The sequence below is a fragment of the Arachis duranensis genome, chromosome 4, assembly GCF_000817695.3.
Source record: "Arachis duranensis cultivar V14167 chromosome 4, aradu.V14167.gnm2.J7QH, whole genome shotgun sequence".
In the NCBI taxonomy this organism is placed as follows: Eukaryota; Viridiplantae; Streptophyta; class Magnoliopsida; order Fabales; family Fabaceae; genus Arachis; species Arachis duranensis.
Window position 1 is genome coordinate 113416908 of NC_029775.3, and position 24022 is coordinate 113440929.

Here is a 24022-nt window from a genome sequence, read left to right on the forward strand (position 1 = left end):
TTTTATATTTATTAAATAAAGATATTTAAAATTTTTTGCATTAATACAGGTTTAATTTAATAATAAACAAATTTAAGCACACTTTATAATTAAAATGAATTTTAATAACTTTATTTCAATTAAATTCACTTTATTTTAATTTTATTAGCTTTTGTGTAATGAATTTGTGATTTAAGGTTTATTCTCTGTTAGATAAAAATGTTATTGGATTCATGCTAATCCAAACAATTTTCTTATTCAAAAATGTGTTTGGATGAAGAAATTTTAAAAGGGAAAGCAATTTTTTGGATAATTAAATTTTTTGTTAAAATAATTTGTTTGGATATTTACAAAAGCAATTTTCAAAAAGTGAGAACAAAATATATTTTTTTCTTTAATTTTATCATTTAATATGTATCTAAACTAAAAATTTTAAAATAATGCAACTAGATTGGTTTAATTTAATCACATTATATTTAAAATTTGCAAAAATTCTAACAAATCAGCATCAAACACGCTCTAAATGTTTTGTCGTTTAGTTTGAACTTGCCAGCTGGCAAAAACATGTACATATATTATAAACTAAAAAAGGATAAGGTTATACAATTTATTTAATATCATCATTCTTACGAAATTTAAGTGCACTTGTATCATCACCCGATTAATTTATTTATGAAATTCAAAAGTTTAATGTCTGTCGTAGGCACAAGACACAATCTGTATATTTATATTTATACATAAATATATTAATATTTAATTTTAATATTTAATTTTAGTACATAAATAATATTTTTGATAATAAAAATAATTACGTTTATGACTTTTAAATTGAATCTAAAATAATGGTCGATTCAAGAATATTTTTTATAAAAATATATTAGTCTATAAAAAAATATAATCTGGGTCATATTTAAGTATTTTGTGTATATTTTACACGGATTTATCTATTTTTTTCTATTTTTTTCTAAAATTATAAATAAAAAACTTAATTAACACGCATTTAAAGTTTGTTATCTACGTCTAATTCTAATACCCGTTAATAGTTAGACTTTTTACTGATTTGAGAACAGTCTCGTATCCTAATTATATAAATCTATGTTCCACAACTATGAACAATAATTCTAACCTCACCTCTAAAATACTAAGGAGAAATTAAATATTATTAAGTGAGATTGTATAAGTTTATTGTGATAGTGAAAAGACTGAATAATTATTTGATTATATATATATATAGTTTAAATTAGTGACATTTGGAAACACAAAAGGCAACTTAATTTAAGCGTTTTATTACCATTTAATAACATAAATACATAACTTTATATAATATGATAACTATCAACATGTGAGATCTAATGATTAGATTTGTTTCTGTTAATTAATCTTAACATAAACAAATTTTATTAATTACAATATCCGTGATTTAAATAGTCATAAAATAACCTCAGCTCTTAATATAAAATTACTTGACTTTTTAATAGACACATGCTCATCAATAATCTAGAACTAAATTTCATTTCACTAAATTTTCGGGTAGAATTACTATTCCCATGTACAACACTAACGGTCTAATAAGTGTAGATTTATCATATCCTAATTTAAAAATAAGAGAGAAACTTTGACTTGTATATATATTAATATATAATTATATATATTTTCACCGGAGCTAATTGGACTATGTAGAATCCTAGGCAGAAAGAAACTAAATGTTACATCAAGTACTTTTAATTTCCTTGCTGGCTTGAACCAACGAAGATTAACATATGAACAATGAAAAATATTGCTTTTTTAATTCACTTTACCGCTTAATAATAAGTCATAATTATATTTTTTATATTTTCAAACCCTTCTTTGTCACTTTGCGTTTATTACTTTAATTTAGTCATAGGCTATATAGAGCTATTAACCACTTTAAGAAAAAATAAAATAAAATAAAATGAATTCAATCATTATTAGTTATCCACAAATTGTTCCGTCACTCTATATGATATAAACTATTTTTTAAGATTATTATGTGTCAAAAAAATTAAAAATCATAAAAAAAATAAATTTTGACATTATTTTAACTATGAAAATATATTAATAAAAGTTTTGTCAAAAATAGTATTTTTAACATATAAATAATTATAAAAAAAGTTTAAAACTTATTTTCATAAATATTGGCCGTAAAAAAAATTATTAAAAAAATTTGAGAATATATTTTTTGTGATACTTATTAACCGTCAAAAATACTATTTATTTTTACACTTATTGACCATAAAAATTCTCAACAAAAATTTTTAACAAAGAATAAAATGAGATCTTGAAACTAAAGAATAAATTGAGATTTTGAAGATGAAGAATGAGTAATATGATTCCAAATTGAGAGCAGTGTGATGCCAAAATTGACGGAGTTTAACAAAAAAAGAATAATAGAATAAGTTGAAAACAAATGAGTGTCAAAATTGAACAGTAATTTTCTACCATCAAATTATTCATCATAAAAATATAGAGAATTTGACATTCGTAATATTTGTTAAAAATATATATTAATTTTTATACTTAACTATGACTGTTAAAAAAATCATGTTAAAATAGCTCTCTTTTATTGTAATATAATAGATACCTTGTAAATAAATATATTAATCAATAATAACCATTTCAACACACTGAAAATAGGTATTGTTGAAGGTGCGTGACACGACATTGAAGAACAACCACCATGATTTTTTATTTCCCTCCCATATTATTATTCGCTATATTTTTTTTTATTGGTTAGTGAAAATCAATTATCCTCTAAATCCTTGATCATTGCTCATAAAGGTTTGTTAATTTGATTTACATGAAGGGTGACCAATTATTGACTAGACCAACTAATTAGCTAAAGATTTCTCGTGGATTATGTCATATGATGTTTTCTTTCGAAACCAAACTAGATTCCTAGGTGTCATGCTCAACCAACTTTATGATTTGTAATATATATTAACTTTCTTCTTAATTTCCTCCAAAAAGAATAAGTTATCCATAATTCCATATGTATTATTGAGAATATCTAATAGTATATTATTATTCTTGTTATTGTTAATGATTTCAAATTAGTAGCTATCAATCATGGGAGGGTTTTACTTATCAAAATAATTTCTATGAAATTAAATTAATATAGCTACATATGTAAAATATTTTATATGATAGATTCTTAAAAAAAAAATAAAATAAAATATTGTTTTTGTACCATGATATATATTGTTTTGAAAATTTTGAAAGTTGGAAGTCTGAGATTACTAAAGACGCAATTAAACAAATTAAAGGTATCATACATCTAAGCCTGATGATGCTGTAATAACTAATAAGCAATATCAAGTATGGGAAATATAAATACAACACCCTGCTATATACATATATAACCTTAGATATTTGCAAAAACCCAATATATAGTTCTCATACACTGGCACTACTGCTTCCTTGGGAAATATATTCAAGTAATTTCTACTTTGCAAATCCTTTAATTTGAGTGACTATTCACGTAAAATATTTTTATATAAAAATAATAACTAAAAATTAATATTAAATAATTTAATATATTTAATTAAATTATTTAATATAACATATATTATATCTATGTAAAAATATCTTCATGATCTAATTTAGGTATCATCTGCTTAATTATTAGTATTTCTCTAAAAGGTTATATAATTACAAGACGTTTTTTTTTTCATGGCATCCTCTGATTTGAGAAGTTAAGAACTAATTCATCCCAATTCAAGAGGTCAATAACTAAGATTTAGTTTGGATAAACAATTTAAATAAGTTCTTTCGAAAAAAGAGTTTAAAGTATAAGGATTTTTATTAATAGCAATTTAAAAATAAGTTATTTTGTGTTTGAATTTTTAGTTATAGAAATACTTATTTTAAAGTTGTAGCGTTTGGATAAATAACTCAAAAAATACAATTTTTTTTACAAAAAATGAATATTAAAATAACGATAATAACAAATACTTTTCAATATTGAAGGTTAATTTTCTATAACCTAATCACTAATATTACAATTGTTTAGGCAATTAATTCTTTATTTGTTTTCTTATTAGTTCTATTTTTTAGGTAGAAACTGGTTCATCTACTTCATCTTCACCCATAACAGTGTTCTTGTATGTGGTAAATAATAATAAAATTTTAATTCACAATAATCTTGATGACAATGCCAAAGAAATTATTATGTAGTTAGTATTTGCTGTTTTATTGTATAAGATATGGTAGATAAAAATAAAAAATAAATATAAAATATGTGTCAATGTATATTTTGTTACTGTTTTTTATTTTTTATTTTTACTTCTATTAAAATTACCTCCTCTTTTATTGGGGTCAAAAACTTACTATAACTAACTATAAAAATAATAATAGCTATATAAAAATAAAATCACATGAGAAAAAAATAAAATTAAAACTGAGATTTTATACCACACACAATGTTAAATACAAATTTAATAATAAAAATAGAGTGGTAAAATAATAATAATAAAAAAAACTGGAAGAAATATATGCAATAGGTGGTTCAGATGGAACATTATTTTAAAATGGTGGTAGATGGTCAATATTTTCAGCAGATAAATTATTACGTGAAAATGATAGTGGAAGGCCAATGCTTCTAGCAGATGAAACCTTGGGTAAAAATAGTGGTGGAGGACCAGTATTTCTAGTATTTTTTACAGTCAATAATGAAAGTATATTTTTTTTGTTTTGAGGTCATTTTTTTTACAGGAATGATAGAATGATTTATCGAGGAGGAGAAGTCATATATTTCTACTTCTTCAAAAAGTTATGAATTAACTTTTCGAAAAGTTAAAAGTTCTTTTTAAAATAGTGCCAAACACGCGATTTTTCATAATTCAAAAGTTAGAAAAAGTAGCTTCTACTACTTTTCAAATGGATTCTAATTCAACGAGAATCTGAATTTGATTTAAGGTCTGTCGTTAGCCAATAAATTGATGTATACACAAAATAAAATTCGAACTTTCGAGATTTATTTAAACGGAGAGATGAACTGATCATTCGACCAATTCAAGTTGGTTAATTACAAAAAAACTTTAACAACTATAATAACTAGCACTCTCAAAACATACTAATATTAACTCATAAAGTCTATATTTTTTTCTGAAGTTTTAAACTAATAACTGAGATGCTTTCCCGAATGTAAGTACTAAATTATTAAGATATATTTATCTATTGAACTTTAATGTTTTAATGTTTTGTGATAGAAAGTTATCACTAAAAAAAATGGAAAAAAAAAAAGATGCTTTCATCATATATATTTAATGCGCTCAAAGGGTAATTATGCTTTGAGTGATATATGTATCAAACTTGAGGAGCTAGTCCATTGAATTTGGGAATCAACCTTTTGTTTATTATTGAGCAATAAAATTTTGACATTTTATTTATTGATAAAAATAACTTGGTTTTGGTGCCTTTCCTCAACATACTTCATTTTGCACACTGATTTTTTTGAAAACCAACTACTGAAAGGGCTTTTATCTTTCAATCATTTCATAGTGTGACTTATCTCTTGAGAATCATCAAAAGTTGAGGAATCTTGAGAACTTGATACTTGATGCTAAACATAAATTATGCTTAAGCTTCTTTATCTTAAAGGTTGTTTAAAAAAAATTATGTCAAAAATTTGATTTGAAATAAGAAGATGAAATGATTTCATTTGATGATTATGAATCAAACATATACAGTATACACTATGTTCATTAAACTACCAAAAAATATCTATTCATTTAGAAATTGATTATTTTGTTTTGAATATATTCCAACTAAAATTGATTCGATTTCATTTAATTTTAAAATTTTATGAGAAAAGAACAAATAGATTCTTGACCTTTTGGTTTGCGGATATTTAAGTCCTGAACGTGACTCTTTTTGTACTAACCTGGCCAATATGAATACTCACATGGGAAAGTTTTTAAAATAGGACAAATTAAACCTAAAAATCAATGTGTCTAAATTTTGACGAAATCAAAGATTTAAATATATTTTTAAATGCTCAAAAACTTAAATGCCCGCAGACCAAAAAGTCAAAATCAATTTGTCCTTTTTCTCGGATTTTACACTTTTACCCTCTCCTTCTCTCTAGTTAATCTCTCTGCTCCTCAATCCTTATTTCCTGTGCTTATCAAGTGCAAAATGATTGCATAATCAATAAAATAAAAACAATGACTCTAGTTTCTTTATTGTTTTTTTTTTTTTGAAAGCTTAGTTTCTTTATTGTTAGACCATCCATCATCCAACCATTTTCACTTTCTTTTTTCCTTTGGTTTGGACCATTTTTGGGTTATTTTATTAAAAAATTTCGACATATTAATCTACAACGAATGCAAATGCGCTGCCAAAAAAAAAAATTAGAATAATGTAACATTCTTTAGTAAATGACCTGCTATTAGAAATAAAAATAAATTAACTGATTTTAAGCTTTTATTTTTTATAATCTTATTAAAAGAACCTAATTAATAATTTATCCTTATAAATCTAAACAATTGATATAAAGCAGAAAGAAAAACACAATTAAAGCCATAAATTACAAGGTTAAATTAAACAATAAAACATACAAGGGAAGGCAATGTCAACAAAATTCTAACTGCACTGAATTGAATCTTTAACAGTGCAATTAAAGCCATCCCAAAATGATAACTAGCTTTCTCCCCTCACCACCCCAGTGGAAAAATGAAAATATAAAGATCTAAGTTCTAAGGGGACTCATTCTCATCACTAACATTTATTTTATATATGTGCTGGACACAAGATATATGGACTCTTTAATTTTTGGGTGAGAAGATCTAAGAAATATATAAATCAATAAAAAATATGAGCATGAGCATGCCAGCTATGACATCAGTTACCGGAATCTCGGCTGTAGAACTGGTCGAGGGTCTTGGCCGGTATACGGTGAAGAAGCTCCCGGGGAAAGATCCGAAGCAAGGTCCACGCAAGATCTAGTGACTGGAAGATGTTGCGGGTGTCATAAGCTCCTTGCGTCACAAACTTTCGCTCGAATTTGTCCAGAAATTCCAGATATAGCTGTTAATCAAAAATAAAAATTATTAATACCACTTCAATGAAGATTTTTTCAGTGTCAAGTGAAAATATCTTGGGATAAAAAGATTACAGACCAAGTCCTCAGATGAAAGTGCTTCTTCTCCAACCACAGCTTTCATTGCCTGAACATCCTTTCCTATGGCATAATTTGCATAGAGCTGAAACACAAATAAATAAACAAAATAAAGACCTATAACATAGTTTATACTTTATAGACAGATCTTTTTTAGTTTATTTCTTTTTGAAAAAGTAAACAAACAATATCAAACCTGGTTGGATACATCAGAATGATCCTTTCGAGTCATTCCCTCGCCGATGGCACTCTGAAGAGAAGCAAATGTTGCATCAATATAATTAATGGAAAGTGGAAGAAATCACTCATGCATTGAAACTTCTATCAGATAAAGGCATCTTGATATTAAAAACAAAAGAATCAACGTTACCTTCATCAATCGAGACAGTGATGGAAGAACATTGATTGGTGGATATATCTGCTCAATCCAGAAGAATACGAATGTTTAGTTTGAATCGAATATTAGAATCCTCATAACAAACTCAATATTTGTGTAGCCTATGTAAAAGATCACCTTAAGTTGATTGGATATAAGAGTAGATCATGGTTCACTTCAGGCATTAGTGGAAGAAAGAATATAGTAAAAGCCTATATTATAAACTAAATATCATGTAATATCCATTTGGATGCATTCTATTCTGCATTTCATGAAAATATTCGAAGTAGGCAAGTAGCAAAGAGCTTCGACATAACGCACCTGCCTGTTATGCAGCTGTCTGTCAATATATATCTGTCCCTCGGTAATATATCCTGTAAGATCGGGAGTTGGATGCGTGATATCTGCAAAGAAGTTCAAGAAAGATGATTCGTCATAATTTAGAGTGCATAAATCCAACTGAGCTGATAAAGTTCAATAATATTTTATCACCATCATTTGGCATAGTTAGAATAGGAATCTGAGTAATAGAGCCTTTTCGCCCCTCGATTCTTCCAGCACGTTCGTATATTGTTGCAAGATCTGTGTACATGTAACCGGGATAGCCACGTCGTCCTGGCACTTCTTCTCGGGCAGCAGATACCTATAGGATCCAGAGTGAATGATCCAGCTCTCAATCGAATTGTTTGAGAAATACTCAAATATTTTTATGTTATTTGACTTATTTCTCATGCTTGAAAAATAAGAGAAAAGAAGTAAGAAATGTCTCTAGCAAGTAGCAATTACCACACAATCCTAAATTATTTCCTGTAGACATACAAAGAAATCAAGATCATAAGAGAATGACAAAGGCTGCAAACAGTTTATCATCTGCTTTCTTTACCTTAACTTCCACTTCTAAAATTAGAGTTGAAACATTTTAACATTACCTCACGAAGAGCATCGGCATATGAACTCATATCTGTGAGTATCACAAGAACATGCTTGCCACATTCATAAGCCAGATATTCAGCAGTAGTAAGAGCAATACGAGGGGTGATGATACGCTCAATTGTAGGATCATTGGCCTGTAACAAACATAAGCAGTTTAAGCAAATCAGAAATCAAAATTTGAAAAATTAATCATGGAATATTACCCCTAGATATATAATTGCCAAGATATCAGATCTTAAATACATGAAAAAAGCACAATAACTTTTTTCAGAATTACTATGAGCCATTCTCTTCAAAGTCACGTTTGAAAAACTGTGCAGTCTCCATGTTAACTCCCATAGCAGCAAACACAATGGCAAAATTGTCGTCTTCTCCACCCTGTATATATTGATATATGTCAGAAACCACATTCATCATCTTACAATGCAAGTTTAAATAAATAAAGCAAAATCGACCATAAGTAAGAAATCAAACAAGCTAGGTCATATCAACTTAATTTATAACCTCTTCGAAATATAATCTCCCATTTGTTGATAAAAATTAGATTAAATTCATTTTTATATTCAGCTATACCTCAAGAAGATTATCAGATTTCTCTAATCGCTTGACTAAGCCAGCCTGACGACATATCTGTGCAGCAATTTCATTATGGGGGAGACCAGCAGCTGAGAATAGCGGGATCTTTTGACCTCTAGCAATAGAATTCATGACATCAATTGTAGAAATTCCGGTTTGTATCATCTCCTCTGGATAGGTTCTCTCACTAGGATTGATGGAACTTCCTGAAATATTGGGAGAATATTAAGAACGTCAGTAATAAACATACAGTTTTAGACCTCCCAAGGAGAAGTTATATACCTGATATGTCCAAGTAAGCCTCTGGTAATATGGGTGGACCATTATCAATGGGTTTTCCCGAGCCATTAAATATGCGGCCAAGCATGTCGAGCGAAACAGGAGTTTTCAATACCTAGGAATGTAACCAAACATGGAAAGATGAAACTCAACAGCTGAACTGATTCAAAAGAATCAAAATAAAAAAGAATTCCATAATCAATAGTCATGCATAAATTGGTAGAACAGATAAGAAATTAAATGAACACTATCAGAATGCAAAAGGATTGTCAAATAGAATTGCCCCTCTATAACAAGTTTGATAAACAAACACAAATCCTAAGCCATACCTTATGAAGGACAGAACCTCAAAAGATCATAACTCATCCATTATTTCTTATTGAAGTTGGTTTTCCCAATTATCATGCCTGTAGTACTCTACTATACAATAGATGTCTCCGCATTATTTATCATGTTACCATTCCAAAAATAAATACATAAAATCAAATATATGAACTAATCAAGTTAACTCAAAAGCAATGCAATCATAATGGAAATATAACCTCCTCCTCCCTAAGCACATGTTATTCTAGTTTGCTTATTTATTCACAATTATAATTTAGAAGATAACATATTTGAAAAACCAATTGGTCCCGACCCTATACTAACTACAACCAAAATATAGCTCCCAAACTAACAATGAAGTCAAAACAGCAGAAATTTCATGAAATATTTACAATGAATTCGCAAACTCAATTTCACGTGGACATCAAGCTAAAGTAGACAATAATAAAAACAATTTATACCTCTCCAGTAAATTGCACAGTTGTAAACTTATTGTCAATCCCAGAGGTACCTTCGAAGACCTAATCAATGTAGCAAAACAGTGAATAAACTTCATCCGAGTTTTCATGATAGCAGCCCTAAATGATAATAGCACATGCATATTGGAGTTAGGCAGTAACCACTCACCTGAACAACAGCTTTCTCACCATCAACTTCTAGAACTTGTCCACGCCGAGAAGTTCCATCCCCTAACCGAATATTAACAATCTCTTGAAATTTTGGTCCCTATTGCAGTTGATCAGTATAAAATTCAGTCACACCGCGCAGAAAGTGATACATTTCATTGAGAAAAGTTCAAAATTCTAGAATATGCAATAAGCATAGCATCAAAACTAGTCATTACCTTAACTTTATCAAGAATAACCAACGGTCCAGCAACACCAGACACAGTTCTGTATTCTGCAACATCAAAAAACAATCTTATTCTTGCCAATGTGATAAACTGATCAACCCAATAACCATTCAAAAATACTTTTCTTCCCCACAATGACAAGCACAAAAAAGTAATGGTGATTTGCTAATTCATCAACCAATGAAACACATACTCAGAATCATAACATAAAAGTAAAAAATTAAAGGGTAAAAGAGGTGCCATATACTTACCCATTCCAATCTCCAATGTTCCCTCCTCCTCCATGTCAGGAATGTTTTGAGCCACACCCATCCTTGGAACTTCAAATAATAACCGTTTCATTCAAAAAATAATTAGTGAAATTCAAATACCCACTAAGAATTAAGAGAAAGTAAAATCAACCAAACAGCTTAAAGATTAAAACTTTGCAGTGACCCTTTATTATTTCAGTGTGCAAGTGATCATGGTCTATTTCGCTAGGTTGGAATAAAAAAATATATCTTTTTTCTAATTAAAAAAAAGGAGAGGAATTATTAGAATTATTATTATGAAGGGAGTAAGAAACCAACCAGAGAGATCGAAGAAGAGAGAGGGAAGGTGTGTGAGTGTGTTTGATCTGTGAAGAAGAAGAAGAGAGTGTGATGTTGATGGTGTTGTTGGGTCACGGATCTAAGATGGACCAAACAAATTCACGAACCATCATGGAAATAACAATTATTTTGTCACATACATGGAACTATGGAACAAACCCAATAATTATTAATTACAATATCAGAATTTTAAATGTTGAAAATAAATTTAGAATTTTACAAAGAAATAATTTTTATGCACTAATAAAATTCATACCTTTAAGTAATTTTTTTAAGTAGTACATTTTAAATTTAGTTATTTTCCTAATATTATATATGATAAGTTGTTTATGTTGTTGAGAATAAGGAGTATGACCACAATTCAATTAATTATGTATCAAATAATTTGTTATTATTATTGTATTAAAATGTTAAGGTTGGATTGATTGATTGAATTATTACTATATTATTATTATTATTATTATTATTATTATTATTATGATTATTATTTGACACATGATTGATTGAATTGTGGTCATACTCTTTATTCTCAACAATCTCCCATTTACATAAGAGTCGATCATAATAAATTAGATTTTGGATATACTATCACCTTAATATATGTAAAATTCTTTTATGCTACATTATATAAAAATAGATTAAAAAGTTGATGTCTTTATATTTTCTTTGTACTGTCTTTTGATATTATTCTTTTGTTTAATTAATTCGTTGCAAATTAGTTTGGAAGTTTTGCCTTTTGATATTCAAGCCATTACATATTTAGGTAAAGTATTATTTTGGTTATTAACCTTTGAGCTAAATTTTAATTTAATATCTAATATTTTAAACGTCTTATTTCAATCGCAAAAAATTTTAAATAGATACAATATTGTTCTATCATTAAATTTGACTCGAATAATTAATAAAAAAGTTTTCACATTAGTAATTCTTGGTAGGTCAATTTTATTTACAAACTGAAATCGAATATTATATTAACTTTTAAATATATTAATTATTCATGCCAAATTTAATTGTGAGATAATATTAAACCCATTTAAAACTTTGTGGGATTGAAATAGGATATTTAAAACGTTAATCACCAAAATAAAATTTAGTCTAAATATTATAGACCAAAATAATATTTTATCCTAAATATTTTTATATAATTTTTTTGGCAAGATCTTCATATACTTTTTTTTTTAATTTATCAAGATATCTCCTCCCTAATAATAGAAAGAGAGGCTAATCTTTTTTAAAATAGTTAAGTTTGCCTTCTAAAGTATCGTCCTCACTAGAAATCAAAAGAAAATATTACATATAACTATCAGATATATTTATTGTTATTCCTCATGATATGATTGTTTTAAGGATGTAATGTGACTATTAAGAAAACATTAACAAATGAGAAGTGAAGGTTTCAATCACCTTTGAATTATTTAATGGAATCCACACTAAGAAATTATATTTACTGCCGAATCTCAATTTTAAGAAATTTAAAGCAAAAAGAAAAAAAGTGTTTATATTTGGATAATGTGGGGATAAGGGGGGAGAATCAATAAATGAATCTGATATTCTTTTTGTTCTAATTTCTACATAATTATATAAGGATTTCTATTATTTAAAAGTGAATGATATTGATAGTAGTTAAAACTATAGGTTATGATGATATGCAAAATATTAAATTTCACAAAAGAAAAATAATTGGTTGTATTTAACTATTTATGTGTCACCTAGGGGAAAAAATGCCAAATGGGATCATCATGGTTCTCAAAGGTAACCAATTTCCAACTAAATATTCAGTCAATTTTGTGTTATTATCTATACTTTAAAAAATTAATCAATAAAAATACAAGTTGATAGACAAGGTGGTAGTTACAGTAAAGGATATCATGATTAAAGGATGCATATGATGAAGGGTACTTTGTAAACTATAATAGTACTAAATTGAGGGCAGTATATTTTATGAACACTGGCAATCTTTCCTCTACTGTTGTGTGGCCAAAAACCTCAATGATTGCAAGCTAAAACTGAGAGAGAACTGTTTTTTTAGGTGTACATGGTGAGTTAGTTGAGTATTGGTACTTTAGTTGGTTTTTAACCTTTGTTGCACCAATCTTATCCAGTGCTTTCAATGATCATTTTCCAACTTCAATCATGGGGAAGAGATTAGCCTATGTTAGGGTGGAAGTGAGACGGGCTACTTGACGGGAGCTCATAGTTCGACTTATTTTAGGCTCGATTCGGTTCAGCTTGTTTTATCAAATAGATTAGGTTTGGATTTTTTTGTAAAATCTATTAGTTTAGATTTTTTGGTCGAGTGGTCAGCTCACTCATTCGCTTAAGTACATCCGCTTAAGCAAGTGTCGGAGTTCGAATCCCGCCTTGTGCATGCAGTAATCTATTGATCAGCGGCAAACCCTTAAATTGAACTCAAATCCGCTATGAATTAGTTTTTGACCTGTCGGATTGGAGGATACCGTGAGCAACAAAAAAAAGTTTACAAAACTCGTTCAACCGTCAAAATATTTTCCTCTGTAAAAATAAATTATTCTTAGTTTAGATTTTTAAATATTCACTTATATTAAACACAAAACAAAATTAAAATAAATCAATAGTCAATACAAATTAAGATCATAATTTTTTTTCTTCAAAGAAAAAAGTTTATGAATGGTAAGTATGGTTATTATATGCAACTAAAGACGGATATATAAATAATTTTTTTTTTTACAAATTATGAATTATAAATTTTACAATCTATTTAATGTCAATTTAAATTTTTTTAAGTTTATTATTTTTTGAGTTTTAATTCATGAAACAGACTTTTCAAATAGGTCCGTGAGTTTATTAGACTTTAAACAGACCAAACTTAAACCTGAAAAAAAGCCTATAAAAAATAACAGGTTTAGACTTGAACCATCTATTACAACATGAGTCAGGCTCGTCAAACACAAAACTCGACTCAACTTGGGCCATTTTCACCCTAGCCTATGCTGGAGCAACACTGTTTTCCTTGATTTAACTCTTAACTAATCAATATTAAACAATTTTTTTAGAATAAATATCATTTTCAGTCTCTGATCTGAAGAATAAAACGCCATCCACAATTCAAAAATTTTTAATTAGTCCCTAACCATCTAAGTAACTAGTCTAAACGACTCGTGTAAACGACGACTAGATAATGTGATATTGGCTGAAAAATAATTAATTAGTTCCTTGATATCAATCTAGATACAGATGACAAAGAACAAAGGAAGTATTAACACATTAATTCTCTCAAAATCTAGGCATTGAAAGTTGAAATAATGAAACATGTATGTATTCCCTGAAAATGTCACTCATTTAATTTCTTTCACAACATGAACTCTCCATCTGCCACCTTCCATTGAATAGACTACAAAGCTCTATATACAGCTGGAAAAAAAGAAAAAACTTCCCCAGAAATGGTTACATGCAAATGAACACTGAACAAGGTAAATGGTGCCATGGCAACTCTTATGGATGGTCATCATATATATATATATGTACCTTTTCTGTTCTTTTGATTTGTGGGAAGGAACCTAAAACATGAGTATTATAATTCTACATGTTACAGTTTCACATTTAAAGAATTGCATGTGTTGCTCTCTTCTCATTGCTACTTGAAGATACCTGGTATTCACACAAGAAAATGAAAAAGACAAAGATAGGATGCAACTTAAATAATCAGGTGGCGCCGGCCTCTGTCGGCGTTGTACAAGGTGCCAGTGTGTTAGAAGGAAGGCTGACGCCGCCGCCTCTAAGAGAAATACAAGGGAACTTGACACAGGTTGCCCTGCTCACAAAAGTTGAGTCTATGAACACAACAATCACAGTGATATCGTCGTGGAAATGGCGACGAACCCCTCGGTCGATTTTCTTAAGGTCTGAATATCTCATTTCTCTTTTCTTTGCTGCTTCTTGCAGGGCAATTTTAACCAGCCTCCTTGCAATTCCCTTAAAAAAAAAAAGATCCAATCAGATGCTTGTATTTATTTGAGTTTTGAGATAGTAGATCATAGTAATGAGGGTGTTACAATGCATGAGATTGAGAAGGAAAATTAGTTGAAGTAAGGTTAAAGTTCCTAATATGATTGGACTTGCAACATAATAAAGGATTATATGAAGAGAAGCACATATTACAGTAACATTCAACACTATTCAGGACAAAAATATCAGTGAAATTCCACATTGAATTCTTTTAGTCTAAAATAATTTCCAGTCTAGAAGAGTATTTAAATATATAACTTACATTGCGGGGATTATGTTGAACTATATCCACTGCCTCTTGATTACTAAAGTGTTCCCAAAGTCCATCGGATGCGAATATAACAAACTGATCTTGTGGCTGCAACTGGTGCACTGATATAGATGGTTCTGAGCTCAATATAGGCTTCTTTATTGGTTCGCGAAGGCGAAACTTTGCATATAGAGGCTCTCGGTTGAACTCGGCCTTTTTAAGATATACATCGCCAATAGATCGAGAAACCTGCAGGATGAAAATGCATTATAAGTAGTGAAAGTAGAAAATGGAGTGAAGAAAAAGCTCCAAGTCAAGCCATGCTGAAGCTCATAACACAAGAATGATAAAGAAATTGGTTTTATCTGAGTAGGTAAATTGGTAAAATAGATGCAGGACTAGAAATATGTAGTTACCATGTCCAAAACTAAGGTAGCGTTTGTTTTGAGGTTTATGTTTGTTGGTTTAGAGACTGGTACTAAAATTTCTGTCTCTGTCTTCAAAATTTCAGTATTTCAGTATCTCTAAAAAGTAGGGACACAAGAGACTAAAATTTTTAGAGATGAAAACTGAAACTTCAATAACATTTTATACCTAAAATACCTTCATTTCAATTAATTAATTCCAATTTTACCCTTTGTACAAATTAAATTAGAATTTCATTATTGTTTAGTCTCTATCTCTCAGTCTCAATCTTTCCGTCTCTGTCTCTCCACCAAACACTACCTAATAAAACTTGATTTTCACAAAGCTGAAGAGAAGGATCAGATATGACAAACAGGCTTATTGCAGACATGATATATGATAAGGCGCAATGACATCGTAAATCAAAAGAAGTTTCTAGAGCCTAATTACACAAAGCCGAGGGAATTTGAACATTTCAGGACTTATAACTTTAACAGTAGTTGTGACTATGCAACGAGAATAACAACAAAGCCACTTCTGAATAGTTAGATTCGACTACATAGATCAAACAGCGCTATCATATCCTATGCCTTATCTATAGATAATTCATTCAAATCAGAGATCAACAGTTGTAAACCTCATTTTATCAGTTAGAATGAACTTACTTGGATAAGGCCCTTCACACGCCACACATTATGCTTCAGAACAACAATCTGTGAATCATCAGGGTGCATAGATTTCAGCTCCTGTCTTACGGATTCTATCGATGCATTGTGTTCTGCAGACAACTGGACAGCCAAAACTTCCCCAGTTGCCTTAACTGCTCTTCCCATAACAGCCCGCGAATCACCAACATTCGCCACATAAAGGCTTCCATTGCATATAACACCAACAAGACAGCATGATCCTACAGCTGCAATTTGTGGTTTCATCGACCATTGTGTGGCAACCAGGGATGTAAATCCTTCTTCTGTTGCTTGGAACGATTTGCGAATAACATCCACTGACATTGATTGTTGCTCTGCACTAAACCCTGAAATGAAAGCCATTCCACTAAACATCTCTAAGAAACAACAATAATTTGCTTTAAAAAGGAAACTTTCTTTTTCTTGGTGTTCAAGTCACTTACTCTTAAGATGGTGAACTAGATGGTCATTGATAAACCGCGACGTCTCTGGCCCTCCATGGCCATCATAGACACCAACAAAGGTGCCAAAAGGGCCAGACTCATTTGTGCTTAAACATCCTGATCTGATATAGCTCTGATCCTCCAGCAAGTTGTTGGCTTGGACAACAGCCATCGAAAACTCGCCATGCAAATGCTGCCCGGAGTCTTTGTACCACAATAGTCCATCCTGCTTTCCTCCAGCATCCGAACCACCATGTCCATACCTATCCGAACCTGGCCGAAAGCAGGCCCTCAAAAAGTTCATCAACTCTGATAACATCCCTCATCTCACCACACAACCTTCAGGAATTTCCACATCTACCAACCATCCAAGAACAACTTCACCCCCAAAACAATTTTTCAGTCACAGTTGATTTTAGTCCTTCACTACACACCAGTCACCACAACAATAATGAAGATGATAAATTAATTCACTACAAACTTTAACAGAATGAACAAATTATGAAAGATTAAGTCAAATTATAAGTTCAACACACCCAAAACTCTTAATCTTTTGTTGCTTTTTCAATCACAAACAGTATAACAGCTCAATAGGGACAAGTAAAAATTGAACTCTTTTTGGTCAAAACAAACTTTTGGTCAGCCCTTTGGAAATGTAACCTAACATTTACATTGGAAGATGAAATCCCAACAACACTAATCTCCATAAAAGCCAAAAATGACAACAAAGATAGCCTATTAGTTTCATAGAAAAAAAACAACCTAGTAACTCAATAAAAGGACAAAGTAAAAGTCAGGAGAAAGATCTCACCCTCAAAAATTAAACCTTTGATTATCTAGAAGCTTAAGCTTATACTGAATTATGCCCCAATTGAAGAATATAGATATGGATGATCTGGGGGAAAAAGAAAATAATAAAACAGGTGAAGGGTCTAGAGAGTGTGTATGTATTATTGTGAAAGCATTTAGATCTCTGGATCCATCAAATCAAGCATGAAAGAAAGAAAGAAAGAAAGAAAGAAGAAAGAACACAAGTGGGTTTGATCTTCCTTTTTTTTTTTCCTTTTCCTTTCAACTCTCTACCTTCTCATATGTAGCAGGCTACTGTGTATGAACTATGCATATGATGATGATGGAGAAAAAATTGAAAATTGTTGAAGATAGAAGAAGATGTGCATGGAATTGAAGAATTATAAAATTAAAAATGACAATAAAGTTTATTATTTTGGCTCCTTTTTAAACATTTCTTGTTAGCTGAGCAGACAAGCCCCATAAAAGCCCAACAATGAAGAAGCTACAAGACAGCAAAGCTATGGGCTCCATACCTCTATCCTAGAGAGAGAAACTGCTTTTTGGAGAGAGAAAGTTCAGACATAACACCAGATATTAACTAGTACAGCAGCAGCATCTGTTTAAGAATAATATTCCTTTTTTAACTTTTTTTTAATACATTAAAAAATTAATGTATATAGATTTATTTTGTGTATGAGCATATTAATTTTTCAATGTATTAAAAAGTCAAAGTAATAATTATTTTAAAAGGAAAAAGAATAAATCTTAATAAAATTTATATTTTATTAGATAATGACACAAACCAAGTAATAAAAGATTGATTAAGAAGATACATGTCTTAATTTATAAATCCAAATTCTTAAGTTTGTGTTTTAAAAAAACAAAAAGAAAAAGAAAGTTTTTTGTTAAAAGGTTATACTTTTATAAGAATTTTGTCAAATTAAATAAAATAATTATGATATATGTATATAAAAAATTAGTTATATATATAATATGATTGATTTAATAGTCAACTCTTATATTAATATACCATTTTTGCAAATCAAATTAGTAAACAAAATTACTATATCTATCTATTAATGGTGCATTTTTAATATAAAATCAGCACATTAAAAAATTAATAATATACTAATTTATCAAAATGACAATTATTTGTGAGAGGAGATATTATCATATTATAATCAATGATGAGTCAACATCTATTAAATCAATAATATTATATTAACAAATATTGAAAAAGAGAAAAGTCAATGCCAATTGCATATCTTTTATCTTTTGTCAAGAGAGAGAGAGAGAGAGAAAGTAAATTGATGAAGCAATGATAAGTTGTTTGGTTAGTGATCATGGGGAAGTTCAATGAGATGGGGTGTGAGATGATGACACGTGGAAATTGTGGTGTTTTTTTACAGCTTGTGTGAAGTTAACTGGCTTATCAACACTGTATGATACACGTGTCCCCTTATCAATAGGATCGTGTCAGAGTTATGTGTGACCAGGACATCTTAGAAAACTCAAGGAGTTTCCAACACCAAATCTAACAACTAAGAAGAGAAGAAAATCTTCTGTCAAACAAAAAAAAATAATCATTAAAAAAAGTTCCTTCAAATTCCACAAAAATGAAACTCTATTTGTTAATTTCACTCGTTTTATTCCGGATTTTTCAGCACTCATAATTGTACAAATCTTTTTCATTATTTATTAATTATATATTGAATTATCCAAAAGGCATAATATAATTGATATGATTGTTACAAATTTGATGTCATAACTCGGACTTATGTATTATAAATCGACACTTTACGCTATAATTCGGCGTTATACGCTACGTCCTGGAATAAAAACGTCCGACTAGACATTATCATTTATTAAAACCTAATAATTACTCTTCAATTCAGATGATCAACAGTAATGTAACTAATTTTTTATACTCAACCTATAAAGGTATGATATTTTATCTTTAACGGATACACTAAATTTACAATACTAACTTAAGTATTTGAATATTTTTTACAGGTACACTCTTCTTTTGCTCATATTCTCCATAAGTAACATCTCTTTAGACGAGAAGTTTAGACCATTTCAGCTTATATAATTCGGCGTTAAAAACTAAAATTCAGCGTTAACTCCTATAATCGAGGTTACGTTCAAGTTGTTCACATAATAATAATAATAATAATAATAATAATAATAATAATAATAATAATAATGTAATAAAATTGATAAATAAATCTTTCAGTTGAATATCACAACATGATTATTTTTTGAATAAATTATCTTTGCTAATTATGTGAATGAAAGTTGGTATTTGAATTCTTAATTTTATAATACTAATAGATTAAGTTACTAATCAATGTTCCTTTTCTCTTATCAAAACACATGGTTATAAATATTTGAAATTGAATTAATTTTGATATTTTAATTTAATAATTATATTGATTGATTATAATACAATAGCTTCTTATTACTCATCATGATTTTAATTTTAATCACATATTATCAAATAATTGTACACCATTAACGTATACATTTTAGATTTTCTATAAACATTTAATTTACCTTATAAAGCATTGACACAGGCTATAGATGCAATTATTATAAGGAAAAAGTTTAGTAACCAAAATTTTTCAGTCATAATTAACCAAAATTTTTTATATTTTACTTTATTTATATTACTTAATAATAGTTTTATTTTTTATTCCATTCTCTTATCATTTTACTTATTACCGTTCTTATCAAATCTACTTATTAACGATATTAATTATAAAATCATATCCCTTTTTATTAGGCACTATTGTAATCAATACTTAATATTCCTTTTTATAATTTGATTTTTATATATAAAAATACAATAAAAATTAATAATAATTATATTTAAAAACGGTAATTATAATATCAATTACATTAAATAATTGCAATCGACTTTAATTTTTATTTCCTTTAATTCATTTATTACCATTTCAGAAATTAGAAAACGTGAAAGCCTTGTTTAATACCTTTATTATTGTTACAAGGATCATGAATTGTAGATCGTATAGGTTAGAAGTTAACAAACACAATTCTAGTTCAATTACAAGCATAATTGGGATAGGCCAAGGAAATTTACAAAAAATCGCTTTTATCATTGCAAATAGTATGACATTTGAAATCGACCTTAACACAGTACTTATGTCAGAAGGAACTGAAGAATAATTTGAACAACAGACAGACTCACTCAATGAAATTGTTGTCAGTCAACCAATTTTCGAAAAATATAACCACATTAGCTTTGATGAGGTATGATAATAAATTGATATAATTTTTTTGTGTTTTTATGTGCATTTATAATTATACTGTACTAACTAAGTTCATACACATAACATTCATAAGTTTATATACATAACATCTATAATTACATACAACTAACATCTAAAAATTAAATTCATGTTTATTAGACATTACATCCATACACATATCATTTTTAGTTATTCCATAAGTAACTATCAAGTTACGACAAATGTTTAAATTTTATCATAATTGAATTTAAAAAATGTCAAATTCTTAAATTAATTTATTTAATTGATAAATTTATACACATAACATCCATAATTTCATATTAATAACATCCATAATTTTGTACACATAATATTCATAATTTCATACTTATGATGTCTATAATTAATAAATTTTTATAATTAATATTACCAAATTTTAAACTATTATGTATGCTTATTTATTGATTTTAATATAACAAGTTAATAATTATTTCTAAAAATTTATTTTTTAATTTTTGTTTATATTTATATTTTATTTTTTATTTTCTAATAATAGTCTATATATAAAATATGAGTTGTATAGTAAAAGTTGTTAAATTTTTTTAATTTAACCTCTATAATTTCTGCAGAGAAATTGTATTTTAATGAGTAATAATGTGATTGAGGGATGTTAGAAATTTGATTTGAGAGAAACTGAAACTAATTTTAGAAAGAACATTAATGACTCTAACCACGCGGAATAAATGTGAATGACAAGGAGAGTGAATAATAAAGAGGTGTATATCACTTACTTATCAAGAGAATATAAATTTTTTCGTAACATTTCTATATTGTAATTACTCTTTGGCTACCTAGCACTACCCTCCTCTATTAAAATATTTTCTATTGAAATATTTTGTTGTGTAAGGGGAAATACAATTCCAAAACCAGATAATATTTGAGCATAAACTAGCCTTCTCATTTCTCAAGCTACAATATAATTAAGGTTATTAAACACCTAATTAATGTGGGTTGCAATCATCATCATAAAGAGAGTAGAAAAGAATTATGTCAATGACCGAATTATGCACTGATAAAGAGTCATAAACGCCAAAAATAGAACCCTATCCAATGCAATGTCCACTTTAATTTCGGTTGAATTTTGGGTCCATGATCAAAAGTGATCATTCACGTGCATTTATTTGTGGAAACCTGAAAATAAATAGTAATTAAAAACTATGAAATTTTCTTAATTACGGTTCCCATACCACACCCTATCAAACAAAGTTCAAACAATGAGGAAATTGCATTGTACATCAAAATATTATAGCCAAAATTTAGACTTTAGCGGGTTATCACATTCCCAGTTTGAATTGTGAATGTGTAATAATAGTTGGAGTGCCTTATGTCATTGAAACTTACTAATTTCATTTATTTTTTAAATTTAGGGGTTAAAATTAGATATTGGAGTGCCTTTCATTAATTGTAGTATTTAAACTTAAAAATTGTTAAATCATTATTAGTTAGTTTTTTACCCTATGTGTATAATAGTTAAAGTTTGTTATATTTCAACCATAATTAGTTATTTAGATTAACTCTAATATAATTTAATCATAATTAGATGTATTGTATATTAATCCATTTTGCTGTATTTAATATTTTTGAAATTAATCATTTTAATCTAGTACTGAAATTCTGTTTTTTTTTTTCAAATTTTCGTCTCTCTTTTTATTTCTATTCCTTATTTTTATTCCTTTACATATTCTCATCGATTTTTTTTTCACATAGTGCAGTGAGTGTAGAGGTGTGGCGAAATTTGCGTACTCCCTACAATACAAAGAGATTTGAGTTCTAGTTCTAGTTTTCGTGTTTGAGCAAGCATACGTCAATGGCTGCTCCACGGGACGAATTGATTGATCAAACGATCGGTGAAAATGACACAAATCGAGACTTCTCACCGACAGACATGGAGAATTTTGCGCGGATGATGGCACAATTCTCAGCATATCAGACACAGTTCACACGAACAACAACAAATCTTGGTCAGGACCCATCAAATCCTTTCTTCCTGCATCAAGCTGAAATTCTAAGTATATTTCTAGCTACTACACCTTTAACCACTCAGAACTATCACACTTGGGTTAGATTTGCGCTGATTTCTCTAAGAACAAAAAATAAAGTTAGATTCTCACAAGGCAATTCTCTCTAGCCATCTCCACACACATAGAACCAAGAACTTATAAGCAGGTTATTCTTCAAGATTGTTGGAAAAAGCCATTACTGTTGAGTTGAAGGCTCTTGAGAAGAATAAGATATGGGCTCTTACTTCTCTCCCTCGCGGAAAGAAAGTGATTGGGTGTAAGTGGATTTTCAAAATCAAGTATAACTCGGATGGTTCTATTGAGAGACATAAAGCTCGTTTGGTGGCGAAGGATTTCAATCAAACTTGGGCTTTGATTATTTCGATATGTTCAGCCCTGTCATCAAAATGACCACTTTACACATTCTCTTAGCCATTGCCGCAAAACAAAACTGGTTCCTTCACCAATTAGATATTAATACAGCTTTCCTACACAGTAATCTTGTTGAAGACGTTTATATGAAAGCTCCCTCTGGGTTAAAGGTAACTCCTAATATAGTATACAAGTTTCAAAAGAGTCTATATGGATTGAAACAGGCCAGTAGACAATAGAATAGCAAGCTCTGCTCCACACTCACTCAATCCGGTTATCATCAGTCACCACATGACCATTCTCTATTCACCAAGTCTTTTAATGGCAATTTTACAGCCATTTTTATCTATGTGGACGACTTAGTTCTTTCTGGCAATGATTTTATTGAGATTGAGCAAGTTAAACAACTACTTGATTATCATTTTAGCATTAAAGATCTTGAAAAATTGAAATTTTTTCTTGGAATGGAAGTGGCCAAAAGCACCACTGAAATTTCTTTGTATCAGCATAAGTACACACTCGATTTACTTGAAGAGTTTGGTCTTTTGGATGCCAAAGCAGCCTCTACTCCTATTGATTATTCAAAGTCACTTTTCAAAACCTCAAGTACTGCACTATCCGATCTCACTCCCTATCGAAGGCTAATTGGTCGATTGATTTATTTGACCAACACAATATATGACAATGGCTTTGCCGTCAGCAAATTAAGTTAGTACCTTGATTGTGCCACA

General features: G+C 29.1%; 2 protein-coding genes across 3 annotated transcripts; both read right to left on the reverse strand.

The window, feature by feature from the left end:
• Window positions 1-6504: 6504 nt before the first annotated feature.
• Window positions 6505-11172, reverse strand: LOC107486079 (V-type proton ATPase subunit B2-like). Its single transcript, XM_016106626.3, is given in 15 exon segments — window positions 6505-7026; window positions 7119-7202; window positions 7314-7367; window positions 7488-7535; window positions 7815-7897; window positions 7986-8136; window positions 8423-8560; window positions 8670-8804; window positions 9000-9208; window positions 9285-9396; window positions 10067-10126; window positions 10233-10331; window positions 10450-10505; window positions 10710-10778; window positions 11028-11172. Coding segments are annotated over 14 exon segments (1476 nt in total). The 5' UTR covers window positions 10771-10778; window positions 11028-11172; the 3' UTR covers window positions 6505-6840.
• Window positions 11173-14225: 3053 nt separating this feature from the next.
• Window positions 14226-18246, reverse strand: LOC107486078 (probable protein phosphatase 2C 60). Of its 2 annotated transcripts, none has more exons than XM_016106625.3 (5): window positions 18142-18246; window positions 16817-17242; window positions 16353-16720; window positions 15295-15531; window positions 14226-14999 (listed from the first exon to the last, which is right to left on the reverse strand). In XM_016106625.3, the coding sequence occupies exons 2-5, from the start codon at window positions 17133-17135 to the stop codon at window positions 14730-14732; spliced, it is 1194 nt and encodes a 397-aa protein (XP_015962111.1). In that variant the 5' UTR covers window positions 17136-17242; window positions 18142-18246; the 3' UTR covers window positions 14226-14729. The 2 variants fall into 2 exon arrangements, with proteins under 2 accessions (XP_015962111.1, XP_052116847.1); XM_052260887.1 differs by lacking the exon at window positions 18142-18246 and adding an exon at window positions 17628-18106.
• Window positions 18247-24022: the final 5776 nt, after the last annotated feature.

Coding starts and splice junctions, on each gene's coding strand:
- LOC107486078 (XM_016106625.3), bottom strand. CDS start 17,135: ATGTTATCAGAGTTGATGAACTTTTTGAGGGCCTGCTTTCGGCCAGGT. Junction 16,721..16,816: donor TCTAGTTCACCATCTTAAGA/GTAAGTGACTTG, acceptor CTTTCATTTCAG/GGTTTAGTGCAGAGCAACAA. Junction 15,532..16,352: donor GTGTGAAGGGCCTTATCCAA/GTAAGTTCATTC, acceptor TTCATCCTGCAG/GTTTCTCGATCTATTGGCGA.